At 40.2% G+C, this 15,808-nt stretch overlaps 1 protein-coding gene and 1 pseudogene across 1 annotated transcript in view; one reads left to right on the top strand and one right to left on the bottom strand.

Annotated features, from left to right (window-relative positions):
- LOC113894637 (transmembrane protease serine 11E-like) overlaps nucleotides 1-15,808 on the top strand; it is a 52,975-nt gene that overhangs the window by 26,465 nt on the left and 10,702 nt on the right. The window contains exons 5-6 of the mRNA XM_027545309.1: nucleotides 9,425-9,588; nucleotides 13,661-13,699. Coding sequence (XP_027401110.1) covers nucleotides 9,425-9,588; nucleotides 13,661-13,699 — 203 coding nt within the window. The remainder of the gene's footprint in view (nucleotides 1-9,424; nucleotides 9,589-13,660; nucleotides 13,700-15,808) is intronic.
- On the bottom strand, nucleotides 1,876-6,565 carry LOC113894760 (annotated as a pseudogene).

Genomic DNA, 15,808 nt, shown 5'->3' with positions numbered 1-15,808 from the left:
GAACAAGACCCAGTTTTCTCCACAGCCAGTCTCTCCCATCAAGAAACTTGCACAAGCATCTTATCCATCAGAGGGAAGACAGAATGAAGACCTGAATCATGGATCACAACTTTGCTTAACTCAATGAAACCATGAGTCATGACATGTAGGGCCACCCAAGATGGATGGGTCATGGGGGAGAGTTCTGATAAAATGTGGCCTACTGGAGAAGGGAATGGCAAACCACTTCAGCTTCTTGCCTCAAGAACCCCATGAATGGTATGAAAAGGCAAAAAGACATGACAGTGAAAGATGAAGCTCTCAGGTCAGTAGGTGTCCAATATGCTACTGGAGAAGAACTATTGCTCCTTGCAACTAAAGCAAAGACAAACCTAGACAGTGTATTAAAAAGCAAAGTCATTACTATGCCTACAAAGGTCCATATAGTCAATATTATGGTTTTTCCAGTAGTCATGTATGGATGTGAGAACTGGACAATAAAAAAGGTTGACTGCTGAAGAATTGATGCCTTTGAACTGTTGTGGTAGAGAAGAATCTTGAGATTCCCTTTGGGCAGCAAGGAGATCAACCAGTCAATCCTAAAGGAAATAAACCCTCATTATTCATTGGAAAGACTGATGCTGAAGCTGAAGCTTCAATACTTTGGCCACCTGATGCAGAGCTGACTCACTGGAAAAGACTCTGATGCTGGGAAAGATCAAAGGCAGGAGGAGAAGGGGATGACAGAGAACAAGATGGTTAAATATCATCACCAACTCAATGGACATAAGTTTGAGCAAACTCTGGGAGATGGTGAAGGACAGGGAAGCCAGGTGTGATGCAGTCCATGGGGTTGCAAAGAGTCAAACATGATGGAGCAACTGTAAAACAACAATCAATTCTATCTTCTGAATCACTTTCTAATTTGTTTACCCCTTCATCCCAGAAATCTTTCTATTCGTTATTCTTTCTTCTGTTATCATAATATGAAGATGTGCAAATTTGTTGGAAAGATAAAGTCAGTCTTTAGAGATATTGATTTGAGATACTAAGTGATCCTATGAGCCCAAAATATAAGTCTAATATAAGGGAGGAAATGGAAACTGAGTTGAAGACATAAATTTGCTCAACATCAACTCAGAGTATTAGAAAGTGTGGGTGTCAACAGAATTTCTCAGAAAAGGGGTAAGGCAAGAAAAAAAAGGATCGTGAAGAAAGCTTGAGGAATGACATATTTAAGGAAATAGAAGAAAAATAGCAAACTAGGAAATAGACAGGGAAGGAAGCAGGCAAAACAAAGAGTCAAGAGAGGCACCACTGAAGCTAATAACAGAAAGTTTTAGTGAGGGAGTGGTCAGCATTGACAAGATTCCTGAGCTACCAAGTAATATGGCTAGAAAGAATTCATGGGAAATGTCAATGAGGAAGTCATTAATGTTCAAGTAGAGAAATGACTCAGTTGAACAGAAGGGGAGGAAGTAGACTGCAATGAAGTAAATGTGAGGTAGAAAGTAATTTACCCACTCAGGAAGGTTTTCTGTGATACGAAGGTGTGAGGTAAATCATATAGCTAGGGTAGAGGGAGGTGCTGTTTTTGTCTCTCTCAGCCAGCCAGTAGAGGAGTAGTTTATGGGAAAGAAGAAAAGAGTAAGTAATGGATGTATAGGGGTGCTATGGCAATGAAAAGGGGGATGAGATATATAACAATGATCCCTTTAAAGCTCTATTTTTCCAGATTACAAAAGCAACACAAAATTGTGTAAAATTCAAATAACACAAGATTACAAAAAAACAGAAAGCAAAAGTCCCCTCTTTAATAGTTTCATGCCCAGAAATAACACATCTTTTTTTTTTCCAAAGTCATGGCAACTTTATTGTCAGTGTGTGGCGGTGGCCTCAGTCATGATAGAGACACAGGAGGCAGCCAAGGAGGGTGGGAGGGTGTCCATGTAGCCCTCCCAGAGGGCCTGGTGCCGAGAGTCATCCAGGGAGTGGACCAATGCACAACACTGATTAATCATTCAACGGCCAGTGGTCTGGGCCACAGGGCTCCATGAACTTCTCCACAAGGTCCACAAACAGGTCTCTGACATCCTTATTGTGGGTCAGCTTGGAGGCCACATTCACCAGCCCCCAGGACCTGGCTTCCATCTTCGAAAAGACACAGAGCTTTCCCCAGAGGGCAGTTTGATCTCCTTCAAGTCCTGGAGACTCTCCTCCTCTAAGTCCACATCCATGTCATCCACCCAGGAGTCCACAACTCCGAGGGTCCAGTTCGAGAACATGAACTCAGCACAGAAGGCAAAATCCCAAAAGCTCAGAGACTGCAGTTTTTTCCTTCCCTGTCTCAAAGCAATTGTTGGCAAAGAAGACAATGGCTGCATAGTCCCTGGCCAGTCGCTCGAACAGGAGGAACTGCTGCTGGGTGTTGTCTACCAGTTCAGTTCAGATCAGTCGCTCAGTCGTGTCTGACTCTTTGAGACCCCATGAATCGCAGCACGCCAGGCCTCCCGGTCCATCACCAACTCCCGGAGTTCACTCAGACTCATGTCCATCGAGTCAGTGATGCCATCCAGCCATCTCATCCTCTGTTGTCCCCTTCTCCTCCTGTCCCCAATCCCTCCCAGCATGAGAGTCTTTTCCAATGAGTCAACTTTTATCATGGGGTGGCCAAAGTACTGGAGTTTCAGCTTCAACATCATTCCTTCCAAAGAAATCGCAGGGCTGATCTCCTTCAGAATGGACTGGTTAGATCTCCTTGCAGTCCAAGGGACTCTCAAGAGTCTTCTCCAACACCACATTTCAAAAGCATCAATTCTTCGGCGCTCAGCCTTCTTCACAGTCCAACTCTCACATCCATACATGCTCACTGGAAAAACCATAGCCTTGACTAGACGGACCTTTGTTGGCAAAGTAATGTCTCTGCTTTTGAATATGCTGTCTAGGTTGGTCATAACTTTCCTTCCAAGGAGTAAGTGTCTTTTAATTTCATGGCTTCAGTCACCATCTGCAGTGACTTTAGAGCCCAGAAAAATAAAGTCTGACACTGTTTCCACTGTTTCCCCAACCATTTGCCATGAAGTGATGGGACTGGATGCCATGATCTTAGTTTTCTCAATGTTGAGCTTTAAGCCAACTTTTTCACTCTCCACTTTCACTTTCATCAAGAGGCTTTTTAGTTCCTCTTCACTTTCTGCCATAAGGATGGTGTCAACTGCATATCTGAGCTTATTGATATTTCTCCCGGCAATCTTGATTCCAGCTTGTGTTTCTTCCAGTCCAGCATTTCTCATGATGTACTCTGCATATAAGTTAAATACGCAGGGTGACAATATACAGCCTTGATGTACTCCTTTTCCTATTTGGAAACAGTCTGTTGTTCCATGTTCAGTTCCAACTTTTGCTTCCTGACCTGCATACAGATTTCTCAAGAAGCAGGTCAGGTGGTCTGGGATTCCCATCTCTTTCAGAATTTCCCACAGTTTATTGTGATCCACACAGTCAAAGGCTTTGGCATAGTCAATAAAGCAGAAATAGATGTTTTTCTGGAACTCTCTTGCTTTTTCCATGATCCAGCGGATGTTGGCAATTTCATCTCTGGTTCCTCTGCCTTTTCTAAAACCAGCTTGAACATCCGGAAGTTCATGGTTCACATATTGCTGAAGCCTGGCTTGGAGAATTTTGAGCATTACTTTACTAGTGTATGAGATGAGTGCAATTCGTTTGAGCATTCTTTGGCATTGCCTTTCTTTGGGATTGGAATGAAAACGGACCTTTTCCAGTCCTGTGGCCACTGCTGAGTTTTCCAAATTTGCTGGCATATTGAGTGCAGCACTTTCACAGCATCATCTTTCAGGATTTGAAATAGCTCCACTGGAATTCCATCACCTCCACTAGCTTTGTTGGTAGTGATGCTTTCTAAGGCCCACTTGACTTCACATTCCAGGATGTCTGGCTCTAGGTGAGTGATCACACCATCGTGATTATCTGGGTCGTGAAGATCTTTTTTGAACAGTTCTTCTGTGTATTCTTGCCACCTCTTCTTGATATCTTGTGCTTCTGTTAGGTCCATACCACTTATGTCCTTTATCAAGCCCATCTTTGCATGAAATGTTCCCTTGGTATCTCTAATTTTCTTGAAGAGATCTCTAGTCTTTCTCATTCTATTTTTTTCCTCTATTTCTTTGCATTGATCGCTGAGGAAGGCTTTCTTATCTCTTCTTGCCATTCTTTGGAACTCTGCATTCAGATGCTTGTATCTTTCCTTTTCTCCTTTGCTTTTTGCTTCTCTTCTTTTCACAGCTATTTGTAAGGCCTCCCCAGACAGCCATTTTGCTTTTTTGCATTTCTTTTCCATGGGGATGGTCGTGATCACTGTCTCCTGTACAATGTCACAAACCTCCATCCATAGTTCATCAGGCACTCTATCTATCAGGTCTAGGCCCTTAAATCTATTTCTCACTTCCACTGTATAATCATAAGGGATTTGATTTAGGTCATACTTGAATGGTCTACTGGTTTTCTTCATTTTCTTCAATTTAAGTTCTGAATTTGATAATCAGGAGTTCATGATCTGAGCCACAGTCAGCTCCTGGTCTTGTTTTTGTTGACTGTATAGAGCTTCTCCATCTTTGGCTGCAAAGAATATAATCAATCTGATTTTGGTGTTGACCATCTGGTGTTGTCCATGTGTAGAGTCTTCTCTTGTGTTGTTGGAAGAGGGTGTTTGTTGTGACCAGTGCATTTTCTTGGCAAAACTCCATTAGTCTTTGCCCTGCTTCATTCCATATTCCAAGGCCAAATTTGCCTGTTACTCCAGATGTTTCTTGACTTTCTACTTTTGCATTCCAGTCCCCTCTAATGAAAAAGACATCTTTTTTGAGTGTTAGTTCTAAAAGGTCTTGTAGTCTTCAGAGAACCATTCAACTTCAGCTTCTTCAGGGTTACTGGTTGGGGCATAGACTTGGATTACTGTGATATTGAATGGTTTGCCTTGGAAACGAACAGAGATCATTCTGTCATTTTTGAGATTGCATCCAAGTACTGCATTTCAGACTCTTTTGTTGACCGTGATGGCTACTCCATTTCTTCTGAGGGATTCCTGCCCGCAGTAGTAGATATAATGGTCATCTGAGTTAAACTCACCCATTCCAGTCCATTTCAGTTAGCTGATTCCTAGAATGTTGACATTCACTCTTGCCATCTCCTGTTTGACCACTTCCAATTTGCCTTGATTCATGGACCTGACATTCCAAGTTCCTATGCAATATTGCTCCTTACAGCATGGGACCTTGCTCCTATTACCAGTCGCATCCACAGCTGGAGATTGTTTTTGCTTTGGCTCCATCCCTTCATTCATTCTGGAGTTATTTCTCCACTGATCTCCAGTAGACTATTGGGCACCTACTGACCTGGGGAGTTCCTCTTTCAGCATCCTATCATTTTGCCTTTTCATACTGTTCATGGGGTTCTCAAGGCAAGAATACTGAAGTGGTTTGCCATTCCCTTCTCCAGTGGACCACATTCTGTCAGATCTCTCCACCATGACCCGCCCGTCTTGGGTTGCCCCATGGGCATGATTTAGTTTCATTGAGTTAGACAAGGCTGTGGTCCTAGTGTGATTAGATTGACTAGTTTTCTGTGAGTACGATTTCAGTGTGTCTGCCCTCTGATGCCCTCTTGCAACACCTACCATTTTACTTGGGTTTCTCTTACCTTGGGCGTTGGGTATCTCTTCACCACTGCTCCAGCAAAGCACAGCCGTTGCTCCTTACCTTGGATGAAGGGTATTTCCTAAACGCCGCCCTTCCTGACCTTCAACGTGGGATAGCTCCTCTAGGCCCTCCTGCCCCCGTGCAGCCACAGCTCCTTGGACGTGGGGTTGCTCCTCCCGGCCGCTGCCCCTGGCCTTGGGCATGGGGGTGTGGGGTAGCTCCTCCTGATTGTTGATCGGGGAGCCCTTCATTTCCTCTACCACCTTGAAGACTCGCTTAAAGTTGTCAGACTGTCTCCAGTAGCTCTTGAGGGTGATGCCGGTTTTCGTGCCTAAGTCATCCAGGTCTTTCTTGGTGCCCTTGGACAGATTCTTGCCCAGTGCCTCCTGCACGAAGGCCTGGTTAGAGGCAGAGTCCCTCTAGATGAACAGCGCCTGTCAAAAGGGCAGGATCTGGAAGATGATCTGGTGCCGCAGATTTGGTGGTGCATGGAGCAGGTGCTCAAGCACATGGAAATTACTGTAGTGGTCCATGGTGTCTCTCTGGAGCATCGCTGCTGTGGCACCGGGCTGCTTCAGGATTCCCCAGAAAGCACACCCTCAGGGCCACCGCGCCACTCACCAAATCACTATCCAGCCAGAGGTGATACACATCCTCGTTGATGAGGGTCATGTTCCCCATGAAGATGTCCAGCTCGCTGGTCACAGTGACACCAAGAGCCCCAGTAGGAGGAAGGACTCTTTGGCCTGCATATGGCCACCCAACACATCTTGTTAGTAATTTACTTTTAATATTTTCCCAACGACTGCATATTGATTTAGCTGGCTATATAGTTTTTCACTACAAGTGTATGTCAAAATTGATTTAGCCATTGCCCTTTTGATGGGCACTTGGGTTGTTACAATATTTTTTTGATTTAAAGATAAAGTTAAGATGCTGTATGTATACATATCTCCTTGCACCAAAAGAATGTATTTTGAAGATTAAACTTCTAAGAGTAGACATGCTGCATCAGAGAGGATAGATAATCAAATTTATAATAGATAAACCACCTTGCAAAAATGAATTCTAGTTGGTATTCCTACCTACAGTTTGGGAGCACAGAAGTTGATGCAGCATATGTGTGAGGAGTAAGATTCTTTGGGGTTCTGGTTCAAGATGGTGAAGCAGGAAGAAAAAAACTCATCTCCACCAACAGTGCAAGAGAGTTCCCTTCTCTCCACACCCTCTCCAGCATTTATTGCTTGTAGACTTATGGATCGCAGCCATTCTGACTGGTGTGAAATGGTACCTCATAGTGGTTTTGATTTGCATTTCTCTGATAATGAGTGATGTTGAGCATCTTTTCATGTGTTTGTTAGCCATCTGTATGTCTTCTTTGGAGAAATGTCTATTTAGTTCTTTGGCCCATTTTTTGATTGGGTCATTTATTTTTCTGGAGTTGAGCTGTAGGAGTTGCTTGTATATTTTTGAGATTAGTTGTTTGTCCGTTGCTTCATTTGCTATTATTTTCTCCCATTCTGAAGGCTGCCTTTTCACCTTGCTAATAGTTTCCTTTGTTGTGCAGAAGCTTTTAAGGTTAATTAGGTCCCATTTGTTTATTTTTGCTTTTATTTCCAATATTCTGGGAGGTGGGTCATAGAGGATCCTGCTGTGATTGGAGAACAGTGTGGAGATTCCTTAAAAAACTGGAACTAGAACTGCCTTATGATCCAGCAATCCCACTGCTGGGCATACACACTGAGGAAACCAGAAGGGAAAGAGACACGTGTACCCCAATGTTCATCGCAGCACTGTTTATAATAGCCAGGACATGGAAGCAACCTAGATGCCCATCAGCAGATGAATGGATAAGAAAGCAGTGGTACATATATACAATGGAGTATTACTCAGCCATTAAAAAGAATACATTTGAATCAGTTCTAATGAGATGGATGAAACTGGAACCTATTATACAGAGTGAAGTAAGCCAGAAAGAAAAACACCAATACAGTATACTAACGCATATATATGGAATTTAGAAAGATGGAAACAATAACCCTGTGTACGAGACAGCAAAAGAGACACTGATGTATAGATCAGTCTTATGGACTCTGTGGGAGAGGGAGAGGGTGGGGAGATTTGGGAAAATAGCATTGAAACATGTATATTATGTATGAAACGAGTCGCCAGTCCAGTTTCAATGCACGGTACTGGATGCTTGGGGCTGGTGCACTGGGACGACCCAGAGGGAGGGGAGGGGAGAGAGGAGGGTGGAGAGTTCAGGATGGGGAACATGGGTATACCTGTGGTGGATTCATTTCAATATTTGGCAAAACTAATACAACATTGTAAAGTTTAAAAATAAAATAAAATTAAAAAAATAAATATTACAAATTAAAAAAAAAAGAAAAAAGTAAGTCCTAGCAAACAGCAAAAAAAAAAAAAAAAAAAAAAAAAACCTCATCTCCTTCCATGGACTCACTGAATCTACAGACACAGAAGAAACAATTTTCTCTTAAAAAAAAAAAAAACAAAAAAAACAAAAACAACAACAACAACAAAAACCCAAAGGTTTACTGAGTAACTACTGCACACTGAGCAAATGAGAAGAAAGTCACACTGAAGCAGGTTGGAGAGACTGGGACACAATCTTGCCATAAATCCTATTCTGCCACACCAGGAAAAAAATCTCAAACCCAGAGATTCTCCCTAATGAGTGAAAAGTTTCAACCCCAAATCAGGCACCTCAGCTCTTAGGACCTGTACCTGGAGACAAGCCTCCAAAACATCTAACTCTGAAAATGAACAGGAGTCAAATGTTGAGATCTACAAAATTGTATCTATCTGGGAGATGGCTTTTAAAGTGCCCATGCACTTGGACTCACCCTCCTCAGATGCCCAGCACAGTGGCAGCCTATTGCACCCAGGCTGAAAGGGAACTGGTTGTGATTGTGAAAGAAGGGGTAGAGTATAGACTGAGAATGAGAAAGAGTAGTCAAGGGTGGTTCCAAAGTAGTAATTCATTCAAATAATGCCAAGGCTCAATAACACTCTATTGTGGAAATAAAATCACATGAAGTCAAGACTTGGTCAAGCTTTCTAATGTCTTTAGGATTAAGAGTTGTTTAGAAGAGCCTGAAGATTACTTGGGAGAAATCACTGGATTTAATTAATCCTGAAAGCCAAAGCCAGAGTTAGTTTCTTATTTACCATACATTTTATTTGATAATTTTGGATGGTTGACAAGAAAATTGTCTTTTGATGATAATAACTCAAGTATTTAATTAGATCCTGTGGTGGTAAGGAAGATCATAGGCTACTAGCTGAAAGCCTGAGATGGGAGTTTTGAATGTGGCAAACAATAGGAATATTGTTGTTGTTGTTGTTCAGTCCCTAAGTCATATCTGACTCTTTGACTCCATGGACTGTAGCATGCCAGGCTTCCTGTCCTTCACTGTCTCCTAGAGTTTGCTCAGACTCATGTCTGCTGAGTCGTGATGCCATCCAACCATCTCATCCTCTGTCACCCTTTTCTCTTCCTGCCCTCCATCTTTCCCAGCATCAGAAATATAGAAGAAAACACATTAGATCTTTTAAAATTGAATTTACAGATTTGTTCTGTGTGTTTGTGTTTCAAATGAGTTATAAAGAAAAAATAGACTATGATATTGCCATAAATCTTATTTGGAACTTAACCTTTTAAAACTGTATTTCTCTCTTTTTTTCTTTTTTTTTTTTTTGGTCCACAGTCAAGAGGAACATGGAGTGTTGGCTCATATGCTGCTGATTTTTAGATTTCCTTCTACTGAGGACCCTGAAACCATCAATAAAATAATACAACATGTTCTACATGAAAAGCTGCAAGATGCTGTAGGACCCCCTAAATTAGATCCTGAATCAGTTGAAATTAAAAGTAAGTTTATCTCTTCTAATTCAATTCTCTTACATAGAATAACTTTGGTTTTGGGCACTAATCTTTAAAAGTTTTTGGATGTTTTTCATTATGGGGTCTTGCCACCAACAGAATACTTCTTTGGGACTAAACTGATCCAAATGAAGTTGTTAAAATTTTAATACTACCTTAAACTTACATCTCCTCTGCAAGTCTGTCATTAACTCGTGAGCCTGGATTCTTTTTCTATATTGGGCCTTACACTTTAGCTATAGAATCCAGTGAATGGAAAAAGTGGCTCTGTGTGTTTATTCCTCTTCCTGTTGCTTACTTTTTATGTTCTGAGTGTGATGGCTTATATGCTACTGATTTTTAGATTTTGTGAAAGATTCGTGCCATCAAATGTGATTTGAATGACATTTTCATTCAAATGTCATTAATAAACCTTATTAGCTTCTTCTCTCAGAGAAGGCAATGGCAACCCACTCCAGTACTCTTGCCTGGAAAATTCAATGAACAGAGGAGCCTGGTGGGCTCCAGTCCACGGGGACCCTAAGAGTCAGACATGACTGAGCGACTTCACTTTCACTTTTCACTTTCATGCATTGGAGAAGGAAATGGCAACCCACTCCAGTGTTCTTGCCTGGAAAATCCCAGGGATGGAGGAGCCCAGTGGGCTGCTGTCTATGGGATTGCACAGAGTCAGACAATACTGAAGTGACTTAGCAGCAGCAGCTTCTTCTCTTAGGCCCTTTGCCAATGAAAAGTATATCGCTTATCTTTTGGCAAAAATTATTTTTGGTATATTTTATAACTAACTTGAAAAATCTAAATTTTTTGATTTTGTCAGGGCAAGGGAACAAGATAAACAGTGATAGATCCTCAAAACTAGAAAGTGAAAAACATACAAGACCCTCAGGGGAAATATAAGATTGGTTAAAATCTCAGTCATATGCTATAGTACAGTGTTAGTCTCTAGAAATGGTGTACTAGCCACATGTATATTCTTAAAGTTTCTGGTAGCCACATTAAAAAAGTAAAAGTAAATATGTGAAATGTATTTAATTAATTTATGCATTTAACCCAATATAGCCAAAGTAGTACTATTTCAACAAGTAGTTCATATAACTGTCTACTCTTGAAATAATAATGTAACATATAATACATTGCATTCACAATGTAATTCATATTGACAAATAGTCCATGTAAACATTTTTCATGAGATTTGAAATTGATTGTATATTTTATATTTATAATGCACTTCAGTTTAGTCACATTTCAAGAGCTTACTAGACACATGTGGCTGGTGAATAAAGTATTGGATATGGCAGGACTAAAACTACAGAATAAGGCACAAGTAGAAAGAAGGAATAAAAGTGCTAATATAAAAGCTGACAGATGTAACTAGAGACCAAACCTGGTGGTTAGTCCCTCTACTTGCTTAGAAAAGGAAGCCCACTAGTCAGGGCCAGCTATTAGTATGTAATTTGTGGGGCCCAGTGAAAAGTGAAAGTCTGAGACTCTTCTGAAAAGCAATTAGACAGTGCTGTAAAAGGTACTAAGATTATGATTTTTCTTAATTTGTCATGGTATTTTTATCTGTTAATTAATGATATCTTAAATGAAAAAGTGGAGAAGGAAATGGCAACCCACTTCAGTACTCTTGCTTGGGAAATCCCATGGACGGAGGAGTCTGGTGGGCTGCAGTCCTTGGGGTCGCTAAGAGTCGGACACGACTGAGCGACTTCCCTTTCACTTTTCACTTTCATGCATTAGAGAAGGAAATGGCAACCCACTCCAGTGTTCTTGCCTGGAGAATCCCAGGGACAGGGGAGCCTGGTGGGCTGCCGTCTATGGGGTCGCACAGAGTCGGACATGACTGAAGCGACTTAGCAGCAGCAGCAGCAGTAAGTGATAGAGTCAAAATTTTAAATTAATAGCATGAGTTTTGCTGATGACCTTTATATTGTGAAATGTCAATTTCAAATGCAACTATGAAAGCATTTAATTTTTATTTGGAACCATGAAAATTATACAACTGTATTTCATAGTTTATCCATGCATGCATCTTGGTTACCAGAACCAAAGAAATGCTAGAGAAGTCTAGCTCAACATTGTTTATTTCCTTTCTAGATACAGGTACATTTTACCAGTGCTCTCTACCATCAGCTTATGTGAGGAAGGACCAAAACATCCTTCTATATCATTATTTTCAGCTAAAGCTTTTGGCTAATACAAAGAAGTAACGGGCACAAGAAAGGGTATGGTAGGTCCCTTAGTCATTTGTGTTTATTTGAATGCCATTACTTCTTTAGCTTTCTAAGCAAGTTCTGGTTCAAACAGAAAACTTGGCCTCCTGGGGCTGTCAGTAACCTCTGTTTATATAGTGGTAGACATCACACACTATCTTGTACTCATTTTGAGTTTGCTGAACATTGTGGGTCCATTGGAATTCTTAGTTCATAGGATATCATGAATAACACATGCAAAAGGGGTAGCATGAATCCATGGACACATGGTATATATCTCCTCTGCCCATGCCATACTCAATTATCCTGTCAAACTTCACTTCCAAACACAAATTATAGGAAACAATTATTAACAATTTCAACACAGTGAGCATTAAACCAAGTGCAAGGTCATGCTGAGTATAGGACTTGGTGCAGATACACAAGCCATGCATTCATGAAGTCAACTCTGTCAGTAGTATGTTAAAAAAAAAAAAAAAAAGAAATTCAAAGAATTAAATTTAAAGGTCTAATTGACTTTATTTAATGATTTATGGATTGGGCAGCACTCTGCCTTCGCGGACAGACAGGAACTCCGAGGAGCTATACTAAATGGAAGACTTTTATGGCCAGAAGAAGACAAGAAGTTTTCTGGCAAAGTGGATTGTGTCAGGAAAGGGAAACTTTATTTGGGGGATGATGGGGGTCAGCAGACAGATTACTTCACTAGTGCTGACTAGGTAATTCCAGATTCACTGATTAAAAGTCGTATTCCTGAAATAGGTTGAAACTGCAATTAGGCTAGATGGTAAGTTTGGCTTACCGATGTGGGACTTAGCACAATGACTCCATTTTGAGTCTCTTATTTATTTTTGTAATAGTATCAACATGCAAAGCCCAGATTTTCTCTAGGGAAAGCTTGAAATAAAGAATATTGAAATAGGGAGACTTGTGGTGGTGTTTTTAAATATTTACTGAGAATAAATGGCCACTTCTCCCTTATTTTTTCATTTTCTCCAAATGTAGCCAGAATAAAGTCAGAAAAGTCTTTCTAGAAAATAGATTTTTTGTGAATCAATACTATTGAATACTAAAGAAATTAACATTATTTTTTTTTACATTTAGAAATCCTATCTTGCCATGTTCAAAGAAAATAGATTCATTCATTAGAAATACTGAATCAGGAAATTTGAGTATTGAGAGTTTTATGTAACTATTGGTTGGTTTAGCATTTGGATAGGATTAGGATCTGATTGTTGAGCTAAGGAGCCCCTGGCTAGAGTTGAATGACAATTTGAGGATAAATTGTCTTGCTAAAACTTTGGCGAAAAGAAGACCAAGAAAAGGACAGCATTGTTTTTCAATGGGAGTGAGAACTAATTTATGGACATGCACTAGGGTATGTTGTACAGACGGAACTATGCTTATGAGTTTGGTAAAACAAATAATACAAAACTGAAATAATGGTCAATTATTTAGGGAATAATACTGCGATTTAGAATAAGATTTCCTCCCTAAAAGCTATGAACTACCTACATCCTATTTCCTGCTATAAAACTCAGATTCCTGGGTTTCAGGACAAACTCAGAATTACTGGGAAAAGGAAAAGGAATTTACAGTATAAAGATGCTCTTCGGGTGACTTTTAGCCACACTAAAGTTTAAGAAACTGTTCAAATCTCCCTTCTCCCCAAGAAAATGAATATACTATGTCTATGATAAACTGTGTTGCTTTTTGAAAGTTTTACATCATAGAGATACTATCTTTTAATGGAATCGAGCAAACTTTAGTATTTTAAGTACTCAGAGGCATTAGAAATTCTGATGTGCAGATCCTGTTCTATTGACCATTTCTGTGTGTTTCAGAAATCAACAAGACAGAAACAGACAACTTCCTGAACAATTGTAAGTTTAACACATTTATTAAAATTGTATTACCTGAATGAATAAAGTTAATTCTAGATTATTTAAGTTTACTTTGTCAGTATTATGGGGTCAGAATAAAGTTTGATTTATGCACATCTCATGGTGTTTATCTTACCTCTGAAGTACCTTTTATTGCAAAAGGATAAAAACTAGGAGGATTTTGAAATGGATATATGGGGCCTGTGGCAGATGTGTAGTAGAAGTGAATGGTACAGTTGTTAAAGAAAAGGCAAAAATATTTCTTAATGTTCTGATTGCAGATATCTACAATATATCCTCATGAAAACTTTCTAAAGATTGTATAGAAGTAATTTGTACATCGATATTTTTCAGCTAAAGGCAGAAACTTAGTGCTACTCCACACTAAATAAAATCTTGATGTTATTCATCTCATATTATAAAAATTGCTGACAATTATGGGACTGGGGTTCTCCAAGCCAGGCTTCAACAATACGTGAATTGTGAACTTCCAGATGTTCAAGCTGGTTTTAGAAAAGGCAGAGGAACCAGAGATCAAATTGCCAACATCCGCTGGATCATCGAAAAAGCAAGAGAGTTCCAGATAAACATCTATTTCTGCTTTATTGACTATACCAAAGCCTTTGACAGTGTGGATCAACACAAACTGTGGAAAATTCTGAAAGAGATGGGAATACCAGACCACCTGACCTGCCTCTTGAGAAACTTGTATGCTGGTCAGGAAGCAACAGTTAGAATTGGACATGGAACAACAGACTGGTTCCATATAGGAAAAGGAGTAGGTCGAGACTGTATATTGTCACTCTACTTATTTAACTTATATGCAGAGTACATCATGAGAAACGCTGGGCTGGATGAAGCAGAAGCTGGAATCAAGATTGCCGGGAGAAATATTAATGACCTCAGATATGCAGATGATACCACCCTTATGGCAGAAAGTGAAGAAGAACTAAAGAGCCTCTTGATGAAAGTGAAAGTGGAGAGTGAAAAAGTTGGCTTAAAGCTCAACATTCAGAAAACTAAGATCATGGCATCTGGTCCCATCACTTCATGGCAAATACATGGGAAATAGTGGAAACAGTGGCTGACTTTATTTTTCCGGGCTCCAAAATCACTGCAGATGGTGACTGCAGACATGAAATTAAAAGACACTCACTCCTTGGAAGGAAAGTTATAACCAAGCTAGACAGCATATTAAAAAGCAGAGATATTACTTTGCTTTGTAACAAAGGTCCATCTAGTTAAAGTTATGGCTTTTCCAATAGTCATGTATGAATGTGAGAGTTGGACTATAAAGAAAGCTGAGGGCCGAAGAATTGATGCTTTTAAGGTGTTGGAGAAGACTCTTGAGAGTGCCTTGGACTGCATGGAGATCCAACCAGTCCATCCTAAAGGAAATCAGTCCTGAATGTTCACTGGAAGGACTGATGTTGAAGCTGAAACTCCAATATTTTGGCCATCTGATGGGAAGAGATGACTCATTTGAAAAGACCTTGATGCTGGGAAAGATTGAAGGCGGGAGGGGAAGGGGATGACAGAGGATGAGATGGTTGGATGGCATCACTGACTTTTTGGACATGAGTTTGGGTAAACTCTGGGAGTTGGTGGTGGACAGGGAGGCATGTCATGCTGCAGTATATGGAGTTGCAAAGAGTCAGACACGACTAGTGACTGAATTGAAGTGACAGGACTGGGGTATAGGTGGATGAAATTACTGAAAGCACAAATAATATCTTCACCCATATTTTAAAGGTACTGACTCAAGGCACAGTGTTTCTTCCCCCTATGGCAGAATACCCTACCATGATTTGAGAATATATTTAACAGAATTACACGATACCTTTATATTAAAAGATGAAATGAAATGCACTACTCACCAGCTCAGAATGTTGGTTAATTCATAGGCTTAACTAAATGTAAAACCAAACAATAATCCTATTACATGGCATATCTTTTCACTACTAGTATTTATTGGGAACTTGTTAGATACCAGTGCTGTGTTAGTCAATAGGGACATAAAATGGATGATTTAATCCTTGCTTAAAGCAGCTTATACTTCAGTGAGACTAGATATATGAGACTCATACATGAACACAGAATTACAAGACA

Source organism: Bos indicus x Bos taurus, chromosome 6, assembly GCF_003369695.1.
Source record: "Bos indicus x Bos taurus breed Angus x Brahman F1 hybrid chromosome 6, Bos_hybrid_MaternalHap_v2.0, whole genome shotgun sequence".
Lineage (NCBI taxonomy): Eukaryota > Metazoa > Chordata > Mammalia > Artiodactyla > Bovidae > Bos > Bos indicus x Bos taurus.
Note: the sequence above shows the minus strand (reverse complement) of the source record. Positions and strands in the feature narration are given on the sequence as shown.